Below are 15104 nucleotides of genomic sequence, written 5' to 3'. Positions count from 1 at the left end.
CCTGTGTCCCCTGCATCGGCAGGCGGACTCTCAACCACTGCGCCACCAGGGAAGCCCCCCAATTTATCTTTTTAGGCCCGATTCAAATGAAGGCTCTTAGGTAAAGCCTTTTAATGATTTCTCTTGGGTAGATTTCATTATCTCTTTGCTCCCATAGTATTAATACTTTGTCCATACCTCAGTTACTACATTGTATATTCTAGTTATTTTGTATCCCCAAGACTAGCAAAAAGCCTGCATGAAGACATTCCTACTGAAACCAATAACAAAAACAAAATTCTCAAAAAATGAAAGAAACTGGTCTTGTGAAATATTTGGAAAATTTCATTGAAATCCAACTGTCAGTGTGAAAACTATTCAATACTGTTGTATTTCTTACATGTCACCTTTTGTTGATGAAAAATTGACATTTTTCTCATCCCTTTAGCAAAGTACCAGATGGATGAAATAAAATACAGAGATCTTTAAAAGATGAGCTTATAGATATTAGTGTGTGGCATATTAATCTTCTATTTTATTCATATAAATTAGTCTGTCTTAAAAAACATTTTCTTAAGTTTTGGTAAAATAAATGCTATAGAAAAACTAAATTCCTTTTAGTTTTAGTTTTGTTTGTTATATTAAATATATATTTAACATGTATTTTAAATCCTAGGCATTAGCAAAGATAAAGCAGGAAATAAGAGAAAAAGAAAATTTGGTTAAGGAAAAGATCAAGTTTTTGGAAAGTGAGATTGGGAATAACACAGAGTATGAGAAAAAAATTTCTGTTGCTGATCGTAAAGTTTTAAAATGTAGAATGGAATATCAATGTCATGAAGCTAAGAGAATTCAGCTGAAGGATGAGGTATGTCAACTAAAAAGACTGGTTTGTGTGTTTATAACAAATTACTATACAAATAAGCATAAAGCCTTTCCTTTGATTAAGAAACTGCCTTCTAGTTCTTTTTGTTACATCCCTTCATATTGTGGCACTTTTAGGATACTCTAATGAGACCTTGCTTGGATGAAGGCAACAGGGGGCTGTCATTTACATCACAGGTGGTGTGAAGGGCTCCCCCTGGAGTTGTACAGTGCTCAACTTGACTGTCACACATAGTGTTCTGTAAGTGACCCAAGGCAAAAGTCTCCTGAAGGGTCTAGGCTGGAAATCATAATTATAAGATAACCGGCAAATGAGCAAATGTGAAGATGAATTATTGACATCGGTGATATCTTGAAGTGTCCTTCCAGTACTACATGTGTATGGTGGTTTTAACTCTCAAATTCTAGGTGGAACTACCTACTGAAGTTCAGTTTCTTACCTTGTTAAGGGAAAATATTTCAATGTGGTAGTGGGACAATGTAGTGGTATAATGTCTTTAAACAGACTAAGAGAGAATAAAATTCTCCTGCTTTGTTCTTTTCTTTTTGTGAGCATACATGCCAACTAAATTATTCCATAGGGAGAGTTAGCAATCCCCTTAGTTAGCAATAAAGGGATCTTTATGAAATTTGTGCCTTGAGGCCATGTTATCTGAAGTTACTGCTATTTGGGTGGGAAATTGGAATATTGCAGAGCGTTTTATTCTATAAGTTGTTATACTTTATATTCCTGATAAAGAAGGAAAGATTTTTTTTTCTGTCTGAAGAGAGTAATTAAGATCTTGAAAAAGTAAAATAAGTGAATTTCTTGCATAAATTAAATGTCACTGCTAATAGCTCATTCTCAAAAATTTTTAAGTTTAAACCAATTACAGAAAAGAATGCAGGTATTCATTTATTTATAATTTGCTTATTGAGATAGAATTCACATATCAAATACACCCTTTTGAATTGTACAATTCAATGGTTTTTAGTATTTCACAGAGTTGTGAAACCATTATCACTATCTAATTTTAGAATATTTTTGTCTTTCAAAAAGAAATCCCATACCCATTAGCAATCACTTTCCTTTCTCCCCTCCTACCAGGCCCTGGCAATTCCTGATCTACTTTCTGTCTCTATGATTTGCCTATTTTGGACATCATACAATATGGTGCATTTTGCGTCATGATTCTTTTACTTACACAATGCTTTCAAGGTTCATACAAGCTGTAGCATATAAGAGTACTTCTTTTTTTTTTGCCTCAAAATTTTTTTATTGTGGTGAAATACATGTAATATAACACACATTTACCATCTTAACTGTTTTCAGGTATACAGTGGTATTAAGTACATTCCTAATGTTTTACAACCATCACCATCACCCATCTTCATAACTCTTTTCTTGTAAAGCTGAAACTCTGTACCCATTAAACAATAATTTCCTATTTCTCCCTCCTCCCAGCCCCTGGAAACCACCATTCTACATTCTGTCTCTGTGATTTTGAGTACTCTAAGTGCCTCATATAAATGGAATCATAAAGTATTTGTCTTTCTGTGACTGGCCTATTTCACTTATTTTACTCAGCATAATGTCCTCAAGGGTCATCCCTGTTATAGTATATGTCAAGATTTTGTTCCTTTTTAAGGCTGAATACTATTCTATTGTGTGTATATACCACATTTTGCTTATCCATTCATCTGTCAATGGCCTTGGGTTGCTTCCATGTTTTAGCTATTATGAATAATGCTGCTGTGAACATGGGTGAACAATTATTTCAGAATTGTGATCTGCCATAATGTTTTCCACAGTGGCTGTACCATTTTACATTCCCACTAACAGTGCACAAGTGTTCCAGTTTCTCCACATCCTTGTCCATGCTTGTTATTTTGGGTTTTTTTGATAGTAGCTGTATTAATTGGTGTGAGGTAGTATTTCACTGTAGTTTTGATTTGCATTTCCCTAATGATTAATGATGTTGAATATCTTTTCATGTGCTTATTTGCCTTTTGCATCTCTTCTTTAGAGAAATATCTATTCAAGGTCTTTGCCCATTTTTGAGTCAGGCTGGGTTTTTTTTGTTGTTGTTGTTGTTCTTGAGTTTTAGAAGTTCTCTCTATATTCTGGATATTAATCCCTTATCAGATATATAATTCCCAAATATTTTCTCCCATTCTTTGGGTTGCCGTTTTGCTCTGTTGTTTTTGTTGTACAAAAGTTTTTAATTTAACGAAGTCCAAATTGTCTACTTTTTCTTTTGTTGCCTGTGCCTCTGGTGTCATATTGAAGAAATCATTGCCACATACAATGTTGTGAAGCTTTTGTTCTATGCACTTTTAACTCATATATGTAGGTCTCTATAATATGCCAGGATTTACAAGTTATTTAAAATTTAATATCAGATCAAAAAGAAGAATTGTTAAATAGATATTACAGCAACATGGTTATTATGTTTGTGGTTGTGATGTAAGTTAGAAATTAATGTGTTCATAATAGAACTTCTCAGAAATGATATTAATTTATAAGATGTAGAGTAAATATATAATTTCTCTCTGTTAACTAATAAATAGCTGGATACTTTAAAAGCCACTGTGAATAGAAGTTCTAGTGATTTAGAAGCTCTGAGGAAAAATATTTCCAAAATAAAGAAGGACATTAATGAAGAAACAACAAGGTAAGAAAAAAGGTATTTAAATATGTTTATAGTTTTTGACTATTTCTAGAAAAATTATTGAATATTTGATTTTTTGGTTAAATAACTGTAAAATTATAGCTACTAAATTATTATACTTAAAAAAATTTTCCTGGGTTTTTCAGTACAAAGGCTTAGGAGCAATATTTTTATGGCTTATTAAATACACATTGGTAATAAAAAGATTTATGGCAAAAGAAATTTTCAAGTTATATGAAGAAATCTTAGGATAAACTATTCTTTATTTGTTTGCATTAAATATCTTTTAGACATGTTTTCTATTTTTTCCTTATAAATTCTCCATAGGTTACACAAACTTAAAAATCATAATCAGATTGTAAGAAAAAAATTAAAGCAGATAACTGAGAAAACTACGTCTGTAGAGGAGAAAGCTACCAACTTGGAAGACATGCTAAAGGAGGAAGAAAGAGGTGTGAAAGTAAGTTTAGTTTCATTTTTAAAAAAAAAATCACAGCAGGGCTTCCCTGGTGGCACAGCAGTTAAGAATCCGCCTACCAATTCAGGGGACACGGGTTTGAGCCCTGGTCCGGGAAGATCCCATGTGCCGTGGGGCAGCTAAGCCCGTGTGCCACAACTACTGAAGCCTGCGTGCCTAGAGCTGGTGCTCCGCAGCAAGAGAAGCCACCGCAATGAGAAGCCTGCACACTGCAACGAAGACCCAACGCAGCCAAAAATAAATAAATTAAAGAAAAAAATCACAGCAAATTTAGCAATAGTGAATAAATTAGACTCTTGAGATCAGAGAAGGAGGTCTTTTACGAGGCTCTGATTTCTGGGGTGATTGCATTTGTAATTAGATTGTTGAGTTGTTGGACCTCTTTTTATCTTCAGCTCCTAATTCTCCATTTGCTTCACTTTCAGCATTTAACTTTGTCTTCTTTTAGAGGTATAGCCCTTCTATCTTAAATTCCATGTCTTCTCAATGCCTACTGTGTCTCTGTCCCTGTTTGCCATTCCTATACTTTTTATTTATTTATTTATTTTGGCTGCATTGGGTCTTTGTTGCTGCGTGCGGGCTTTCTGTAGTTGCTGCGAGCAGGGGCTACTCTTCGTTGCGGTGCTCGAGTTTCTCATTGCAGTGGCTTCTCTTGCTGCGGAGCACGGGCTCTAGGCACACGGGCTTCAGTAGTTGTGGCTCATGGGCTCTAGAGCACAGGCTCAGAAGTTGTGGCGCACAGGCTTAGTTGCTCCGCAGCATGTGGGATCTTCCTGGACCAGGGATCAAACCCCATGTGTCCCTGAACTGGCAGGTGGATTCTTAACCACTGTGCCACCAGGGAAGTCCTTGTATATATGTTCTTACATTGCAAATGCATCTTGAAAAATGCCCGTGTTTTACAACTTATTTCCACCTGATTATCATCTTTTTTGTTTGTGATCAAGTTCCCCCCAGTGGTCTACGTTGCATGTATTTCTTCATCATCTGCTATCTCTGTAACCTCTTCCAGTCTGGCACCATTTATTGGTAAACAGGCTTTTAAATGCTAACACTTTTACTAACTTCACTGGCATACCCCTTCTACCTTAACCTCTTTGGCATTCTGGTAGAATTAAAGCCGATTTTTAAGGAACTGGAAAAGGCTGGTTCACCATTCCCTCTTTGAAAACTTCAAAATGATTTGTGTGACCTATCACTGTAGGCACTATTTTCTGCTTTTACTCTTTTTTTTTTTTTTTTTTTTGCGGTACGCGGGCCTCTCACTGTTGTGGCCTCTCTCGTTGCGGAGCACAGGCTCTGGACGCGCAGGCTCAGCGGCCATGGCTCATGGACCAGCCGCCCAGCGGCATGTGGGATCTTCCCGGACCGGGGCACGAACACGTGTCCCCTGCATCGGCAGGCGGACTCTCAACCACTGCGCCACCAGGGAAGCCCTTACTTTTCTTTTTGATGGGGGAAGAGAAGGGGTAGCTGAAGGTGGTGGTAAAATCCCCCGTTTGCTGAGGCTTATATCAAGTATGGTTGCATTTATATTTGGATAGAATCCAGCTTCCTCAGTGTGCTGTTGTATGTTTAACATTCCTGAGTAGTGAAGTCATGCAACAGTCTTGACTTGAGTGGTATTTGAGTCCAAATCATACAACATTATTAAAAAAAAAAAAGTTGTGGATTTTTTTCCCCCTAAGAGCATGATTTTCTGTAGTACATGGAATGGGATAGTATTAGAACTTATTAGAAGTCTGTAAAGACTGTGAAGTTTGTATGAAATACACCTTCTGAAGACATAATTAAAAACTAGTGATATTTTTAAAGAAATTAGCTGAATTAGAAAACAATAAGATTGGCAGTATGTGTACTGATTGTGCTGTAGCAGGGCTGGGTTCATAATCTTGTTTTTTATAGTTATTAGGGTTTTTTGTTTGTTTGAAAAAAATCTCAACTCTATATATTTTGCTGTGTTATTCACCACCAAGCACTGACTTTAAAACTCTGCCAAGCAGTCTCAGAAGGTCTTAAACCCAGTGAAAATTGTCTATTATATGAAAAAGAATGCATTTTATAAGGTTATATCAGATTATATTTCTTGATTTGTGAACATTTAAATGTGCCAGTCACAGACTTCTTTTGTTTCATATTGAGGTTCATTGGATGCCAAAGGGAAATATGCTTATCTGGGTATAAGAACACAGAGGGAAATTATTTCAACATTTTAAAATGAGAGCTTTCAATAGATCTTGGCATGGGAGATCTGTTTGAGACCTAGAATACATTGATGTGACACTGTGAGATCAAGATGGACCCGCCTCCTGAGAAAGGAGAAGTGGGAATGGGGTACCGGTTTCTATTTGCTAGAGGGCTGCACATGTAGGGAACTCAACTGCAGGCAAGGTGTGAGTAAGGGATAGTGATAGTGCCAGTAGTGTGTTGGGGCCAGCTCTCACCAACTCACAAGAGCTGACAGTTAAATTTTCTGGAATTTTTTAAGTCAAATGTTAAACATAGCTACTATTAAAAATCAAATTATATAGACTTACAATTAAATAAATTATATTAAAAATAAAAGTAATATGTACTCAGCACATATCACTTCCAAATTATTTTACTGCATTTTATTGTTATCTATGCTTTTAAGGTTACTTAAGACTATTAACATCTGTTATATCTGCCTAGTAGATATATTGCATAATGGTCTGCTACGGCATATCTCTTCCTAGCTCTGCATTTAGAGGAATCATGTTAGTAGCTTGAAACTGGCCATAGTGGGAATAAAATAATCATAGAAATCAGCCTCTTCCCCGTAACCTCCCATCTACTAGAAAGCTGATGGTTAAAATTTATCTGCTCACCACTGGATAGTGCCAAAAAGAAGGTGGGAGATTTCTTCCCTTAACACTCTCAAGACTTTAGTAAACTTTGTGAGCTTAGAAGCTGTGTGTCTTCAGTATATTTTATGTTCTAAGGAGACCAGTGGAATGGTCAAGTTCTAAGGCTAAGGTGACATAGGATAGAATTAAGATGACAGATCAAGGTGCATGACACAGGAATAGAAAACTACTATTCTAGTCTACTAGACTAGAGTAGACTACAAGCAATGTTGGGGATTTGTTGAAACTGTGGGAAGGGCTTTATATTCTTAAGGGCTAAAATGAGGGTTCATTTATGACCCCCAAATTATAATATTCATGCAATAAAACATTACAAGGTATTATATTTCATTAATCATTGTTATTCTTATTATCAGGAAGTAGAAGTTCAGTTGAACATAGTGAAGGATGTGCTATTTAAGAAAGTTCAGGAATTACAGACTGAGACAACGAAAGAAAAAGCTGTTGTATCTGAAATTGAAGGAACCCGTTCTTCTCTAAAGCACCTCAACCATCAGTTACATAAACTGGACTTTGAAACCTTACAGCAGCAAGAAATTATGTACAATCAGGTAGATGTTACTCTTATGAATGTCTTCATATTGATTTGTTATAATTGTGATGGTCAAGATACTGCAGTGTCCTAAGAAAACAAAGATTTCTAAGAACTCTTGGGGTGGGGGGATAGACAGATGCTGAAGATGGGATATCATGTTAGGTCAGTGAAGGGTGAGGGGGCCTTAAAAGCTATTTTTTTTTCTTGATCTGAAATAAATAGAGAAAAGGATCGACAGCTCTAGTGAGGGAGACCATGCTTTAAAGGAACCTGGAGCAATTGGACCTGGAGTAAAACAAAACAAGGAATGGGATGTCTGAAACCTAGAAAAACTGTATGTTGGGAATTCCCTGTCAGTCCAGTGGTTAAGACTCCATGCTTCCACTGCAGGGGGTGCGGGTTCAATCCCTGGTCAAGGCACTAAGATCCCGCATGCCACACAGTGTGACCAAACAAACAAACAAACAAAAACCCCAAACCCCTAAGACTGTATGTTGTGCAAACATTGGTATCCCCATCCCCATCCCCAGCCCCACCCCCGGACCAAAAAATGTTTTAAATTTTTTTCCTTTTTTGTTCTATTTATATATTCTGTCTCATGTTAATTTCTTAATGTCCTCCCTCTCTATGTCTTAATTTCCCCATCTAATGTGTTCTTAGTTTCTCAAAATTAGGCGCTAAAGTATAATTTTCAGAATAATTCTTTAGAAGTTCATCATATTTGAGACTTTCATGGCTAACAATTTGTGATTCTTTTTTTGTACTCCTTAGAAAATGTACCCTCAAAAAATCCATATCCATGTAAATCCAGTGGATTTACTGATGTTCCATCATGGGAGTATGATAAATGACCACCTAGCTGCTTTATTGTATTTTCAGATTAGTTCTGTGTTACTATCACGTACTCTGGTTGTTGAAGAATAGTTTGCTCTTTCTCCCCTTACAGTAAGAGGGATTTCATCCTATAAATCACTGAAGGGTGAAAGTGACTTTAGTAAATGGTGACATCAGGCCAAATTCATAAGAAAGTATTTACAGTGTTTTTGCATTTATAGAAATGGTTTCGACCGTTTCTTCTTACTAACTTATCTTTAAAACCTGTAACAGGATTTTTACATTCAACAAGTGGAACGCCGAATGTCACGGTTAAAGGGAGAAATTAACTCAGAAGAAAAACAAGCCCTCGAAGCAAAAACTGTTGAACTTCAAAAGACATTGGAAGAGAAAAAATCTACATTTAACCTTTTGGAAACACAGATCAAGAAGCTTCATGTAACTTAGTTAAAATACTTTTTATGCTTCAAATATCCTAGTCATCATTTTGTTTTAAGTCAACATGTTCCTAAGACTTGACTTTGGATAGGATAATTGCCAAGCTACCCATATATATAACAAGTGTATGATCTAATGCTTATATTTCTATACTGACTATGAGAATGTAACATTACCATTGATTATGCATTTACTGTATGCTAAGTATATGCCTTTAGTATTTTATTTCATTTAATCCTTATAAATGTCTTGTGATGAAGATAATACTTGTTTTACAGATTAAGTAACTTGTCCATGATTACAGCTAGGATTTGATCTGTGGTCCATGTGACTTAAAAATAGTCTTAAATAGTACATGATTTAAAAAATTGATAAATTCCAGTTTTCTATTATGTGTCTGCCATAATAACTTGATTGCTTTTTATGTCTGAAGTGGCATCTAAAAGAAGCTGCTCTTTTATGGGTCATCTATTGTTATTCAAATATTTACTTAGTTACATATTTCAGATGACTCAGTTTTGTTAATACGGTAAAAATGTTCTTCATCTTTAGGTACTTTAATGTTTATGGCAATATAAAACCTGTGTTAGGGGAATCTATGTAATATAAAACCTATGTTAAAGTTTAACTGGGAAGTAAGAGTGAAGGAGTGAAAACATGGACCTGAATAGGGGGAGAACTCCAAAGGTTTTAAATGTTAAACAGCTGGAAAGGCTAGTGATGAGTGTCCTCTAGTGGTTCTAAGAAGAATTGCCCTGAATTCCTTCAGGGCTACCAAGGTGAAAGGGCGCTACTACTTTTTTAAATTAGGGGGAAAAAAAAATTAACATGACAAAATATTGGCTTGGAGTGGTTTGTAGCCTGATTAAATTTTTAAAAGACTATTTCCTTGGTTTAGTGGAAAAGAGCAGAACCGGTTTTGAATGTCAAGGTTACACCACTAACTGATATTTTAACTTTTCTGAGTCCTAGTTTACTCATTTTAAAATGGAAAACAATATTTAATATTATTTTAGGGCATTTGGGAGAATTAGAAGCAATGTATGTCTTAACACAGTGCTTTTAGTAGGTACTCAATAAATGGTATTGTTTTAATTACATAGAATATGAGAATATTAGTGCTACAGAATAATAGGAGGGTGACATTTGTATCTGGACATGTTTTTTGACCCTAGCCTGAATTGTGTCTGTTTTCCTGTGTGAGGGTGGTTCTAGTGTTCTTCCTTTTAGCTGAGCTGGGGCTCTGTCCGTTATGCAGTAGGCTAGTACTTATGCCTATCCCAGCTGGTTTTGACAGAGAGGTAAATAAATTAATAGAAATGCAAGTGAATTTTTAAAGATACTAAAGCTAGTTAAGTTTCTTTTTTTTTTTTTTTTGCGATACGCGGGCCTCTCACTGCTGTGGCCTCTCGCGCCGCGGAGCATGGGCTCCGGACGCGCAGGCCCAGCGGCCATGGCTCACGGGCCCAGCCGCTCCGCGGCATGCGGGATCCCCCCAGACCGGGGCACGAACCCGTGTCCCCTGCATCGGCAGGCGGACCCCCAACCACTGCGCCACCACGGAAGCCCCGCTAGTTAAGTTTCTAATGAAGGTTTTCTCTTCTCAATAGTAGCATTAGATTGTAAAGTCATTCTGCATTCTCTTTCCCATGCCACTCCATCTATTATTTTGAATAGTAGAGACAAATTTCTTCTGGTTGAAAATTACCTTAAATTAAAAATTTCATTCTAAAAGTTAATTTTATGAAATCACATCTTTATGTGAACAAAAATTCTTAACGTCTTGCTTCAATCTTAAGTCCTGATAGTGTAGAGAAATACAGGCAGTGAGAAGGGCAGGGGAGGGAAGAAGGAAGGGACAGAGGAAGAGAGAGAGAGAGAGAGAGAGAGAGAGAGAGAGAGAGAGAGAGAGAGAGAGAGAGAGAGAGAAGGGAGACAGATCTTGGCAATAGAAACTTTTTGCTTTATGTCCCCTAAGAGGGACTAAGGGGGGACAAAGGGAACAAACCTTGTTCTGGTTCTGAGTGGGAGGGAGGACACAAACTGGTATAAAGCTAGAAAACTAATATCTGAGTATGTATGACCCATTTGTTCATTCAGTGGAATTAGATCTTATCTAGCATTTTTCTCTCCAGCAATATGTGATTATATATGTAATAATAACAATAGACACTTCCATGTGTCAAACATTGTTGCACATATTCTTTGACAGTAAATTCTTTAACCCTCATAACAACCCAGGTAGGTAGGTATTGATATCATCTCCATTTTGGAAATGAGGAAACTGAGGAAGAGTATGTTGCCCACTGGGGTTGGATGGCTAATATATAATTAAGGCTGTCTGATTCCAGAGCTTGTAGTTAACCAAGACCCTATGCTTTCTCAGACTGTTAATGTTTTTACCTTCTGAGACTTGGGTTAAATCAAATAATGAACTCCAGAAGGTGAATCATGTATTTAACCAAAGCTTGAACTCCACCCTCCCATTTCTCCCCATAAATGGCAACGACCTAATAGTTCAGTTTGAACTGTAATCATACATAATATTTCCTAGAATTATTGAACTCAAACTGAGCCCAAACATCAATAGATAATAAAAATGAAAATGCTTCTATGTGAATATCCATGTATATTCTAGAGCATGAAGGGTGAGATTTATAATATTATATTATTGTAAATATTTAATGGAGCATATAGTTTAATGTAAGTCATGTTTAGTAGTATGTATTTAATATTGTTATTTAAAATATGTATTTATGTACCTTTTTTTCCTCTTTACAGAATGATCTTTACTTTATCAAGAAGTCAAATAGTAAAAATCGTGATGAAAAACAGTCCCTCATGACCAAAATAAATGAACTAAACCTCTTCAATGACAGATCAGAGAAAGAACTTAATAAAGCCAAAGCTTTGAAACAGGTGCAATAAAATCATATGTATATATAATATTAAGAAACACATATTTTCATGCTAATTGTAGAAAATTTTAAAATACCAAATTATAAAGAAGAAAATAAGTCACTATAATCACTGTACAGAAGATAAACAGTGTTATAGTATATTATTTTCTTTCAGTCTTTTAAAGAAAATTAGCTTTATATATTATATTCAAAATTTTAAAGTATATTGCACATGTCTCCTTAACATTAATTATCTTTAAAGGCTTCCTACAGTCCATTGCATGAAGTTACCATAATTTATTTAACCATCTCCTATTTTTGGATATGTGTTTCTAGTGTTTGGCTATTCTAAATGGTGCTATCATGTACTGTGCACATATTTCATTATACAGTTGTTCATGTATCTCCTTAGGATAAATTTCTAGCTGTATAATTATGGTTCAAAAAGAATGAATATTTTTGGTGTCTTGAAACTATTTTCAAGCCAAATTGCCTTCTAGAGGTTTCAGTTAATACTCCTACCAGCAGTGTGTAAGCATTCTATTTTACTCACCACCACCAGGGCTGGATAATATAATTTATAAAATTATTGTTAATTTGATAGACAAACATGGTATCTCATTGTTTTTAGTCTGCACTTTAGAAATTGGTGACATTTTAAAACATTTTATGTTTAAACATAAAATTTTAAATATTTATGTTTCAATTAAAATGTTTAAACATTTTTTTCTATTATGTTATATTCCATAATTTTTCTTTTGGATTTCTAGTTCATTTTCTTCCCCATATTTCCATTAGGAGGTTTATATGTTTATTTATTTATTTGGTTGTGCTGGGTCTTAGTGGCGGCAGGTGGGCTCCTTAGTTGTGGTTCGTGGGCTCCTTAGCTATGGTAGGCAGACTCTTAGTTGTGGCACACATGTGGGATCTAGTTCCCTGACAAGGGATTGAACCCGGGCCCCCTGCATTGGGAGTGCGGAGTCTTATCCACTGTGCCACCAGGGAAGTCCCCAGGTGGTTTATATTTTTAAAATGCTTGGCAAAAGATCTTCATATGTTAAAATATTAACTCATAAATATTAACTCATAAATATTTGTCCCATTGTCTTTAAATTTCTATTGTTTTTTTTGACATAAAAACTTTTTTTAACATTATATGTGTAAGTGTTTTTCCCTGTATAATTTTTATGCTTAGAAACTTTTTCATCACACTAAAAATCAAACAGATATTTACTATTTCTAGTGGCTGCACTGGTTTAATCTCTTATATTAAGGTCTTTCATTGATCTGGCATTTATTTTTGGTACATATGAGATATGGGGATCTAATATTTTCTCCAGCTAACAAGCTTTGTTTTGAATTAGTAAAATCTTATATTCTAGAGTGTTTTTTCTGGGCTTTCTATTCTGAAAATTGATCTATTAGTGTGATCTTGTGTCAGCACTCAACTCATGACTGAACTGTTTTAAAATAAAAAGGTGTTTACACATTATTTTGTAAGATTTAGTTTAGATTATAAAAATGCTCATCCATTGGATTTCATATATTTGCTGGACATTGTAACTTTCAATTTTATAAGTTCTTCTTTTTGTTTTTTTAGTAAACTTGAATTTAAAATTGAATTATAATAAAAGACTTGGAATAACCATAAACCCTTTCCTTAAAATAAAAATAAAAGGAAAATCAGTCATGACTCAGAGCAATCTAAATTTAACCCTAATTAATATCTTGGTCAATGGTCAAATTAGAAAATGTTATATTTTCAAGTTTGACTTTTGTAGCAATAAAAAGGAAATATATTTTGGTTTGGATATGCAAATTATTATTTCAATATTTGACGATTTTGTTATGTTGATAGGATTTGATGATAGAAGACAATCTTTTAAAACTTGAGGTTAAACGTATTCGAGAAATGCTTCACAGTAAGGCAGAAGAAGTTCTTTCTCTGGAAGAAAGAAAACAGCAATTACACACTGCTATGGAAGAACGGAATGAAGAAATTAAGGTTCACAAAAAAATGCTTGCATCACAAATAAGATGTGTTGATCAAGAACGGCAAAATATAAGGTAACAATTAGAGTTTTAAAATCCTGCTCACGAATTTTGAAAACGTTAAGAGTAATGTCAGAAGAACTGACTGCTCCCTCCACCACCTTGGATATCCATCTTTTTCTTATTTGTTTGAAAAAGCTTTTAATATAATACATAGGCCATATTTTAGCTACAAATCTATGCTTTTCCCTCTCTTTCCATAGGCTAACTCCTCATTCTTTAGAGTTATCCTCTTACCTTAAAATCATTAATCTCCTTGGAACTGATTTTTGTGTATGGTTTGTGGTAAGGGTCCAATAACATGCTTTCCCTTATGGATACCCGACAGCTGCATTTATTGAAGCAATTTTCCCCTAGAGATTTCGCATATCTTTTATAAGATTTATTCCTGGATACATGCTATTTTTTCTTAATGTTACTGTCAGTGTTATCTCCTTTTAAAGCATTTCATTTTTGGTTTGTTGCTGGTGTATAGAAATGCAGTTGATTTCTGTATATTAAGTATTCAGCAGCCTTGCTTAAATTTTTATTAATTCTAACAATTGATCTGTAGTTTCTACTTTCTAGGTATTTCACTGACATCATTTGCAAATAACAGTTTTGTGTCTTCCTTTTCAATCTTTATAACTTTTCTTGTTCTTACTTTATTGTCCTTGTTATCTAACCTCCAGTTCAATGCTGAACAGCAGTGGTGATTGCAGGTACCCTTGTCTTACAGGTGGTTGATCTTAAAGGCAAAGTTTTAACTGTTTTATCTTTAAGTATCAAGTTTACTATAGTGTTTTTTTGAGATTCTCTTTATAATATTAAGTGAGTTCCCATCTATTTTCATTCTTTGCTAAGAGGTTGCTTTAATTTGTTTAATCGGGAATGAATGTTGACTATTATATGCTTTTTTTGTACTCACTGATATGATGTAGCTTCTTCAGTCTGTTAATATAATTGAATATATTGATTGCTTTTTCAAAGTTAAAACAAACTTACATTCCTGTAATAAATACAGCTGTTTGTTACATATTACATTTTGTATGTATCTAGATTTGGTTTGCTAATATTTTTATACAATTTTTGCATCTATGCTTATAATTCTCTTTTTCTCTCCTGCCCTCGTCAAATTATCAGGTTATTAAGGTTACATCTACTTTTATAAAATGATCTTTGTGCTTCTCATTTTTCTACACTCTGCATAAGCTTGTAAAAGAGCAGAATTATATCTTTCTTGAATTTTCAAATACCTCACCAGTAAAGCCATTGGACATCTGGAGTTTTCTGAGGGGGATTTTCAACTGTTGGGTCAATCAATTTATTGGTTATAGGACAATGAAGATCTTGTATTATTTTCTTGAATCTGTTTTAGTAAGTTATATATTTTTCCTAGGCAAAATTTTCCATTTCTTCTAAATTTTCAAAGTTATTACCATAAAGTTGTTCACAATATCATTTTATTATATGTTTAATAGCTAC

At 34.7% G+C, this 15104-nt stretch overlaps 1 protein-coding gene across 1 annotated transcript in view; it reads left to right on the top strand.

Annotated features, from left to right (window-relative positions):
* Positions 1-15104, top strand: part of CCDC39 (coiled-coil domain 39 molecular ruler complex subunit) — a 46115-nt gene that overhangs the window by 13032 nt on the left and 17979 nt on the right. Inside the window, exons 7-13 of the mRNA XM_007468912.1 lie at positions 656-847; positions 3415-3518; positions 3843-3975; positions 7238-7432; positions 8524-8688; positions 11470-11607; positions 13447-13655. Coding sequence (XP_007468974.1) covers positions 656-847; positions 3415-3518; positions 3843-3975; positions 7238-7432; positions 8524-8688; positions 11470-11607; positions 13447-13655 — 1136 coding nt within the window. The remainder of the gene's footprint in view (positions 1-655; positions 848-3414; positions 3519-3842; positions 3976-7237; positions 7433-8523; positions 8689-11469; positions 11608-13446; positions 13656-15104) is intronic.

This window comes from Lipotes vexillifer, unplaced genomic scaffold (assembly GCF_000442215.2).
Source record: "Lipotes vexillifer unplaced genomic scaffold, Lipotes_vexillifer_v1.1 scaffold263, whole genome shotgun sequence".
Lineage (NCBI taxonomy): Eukaryota > Metazoa > Chordata > Mammalia > Artiodactyla > Lipotidae > Lipotes > Lipotes vexillifer.
This window is presented reverse-complemented; position numbering and strand designations above follow the sequence as displayed.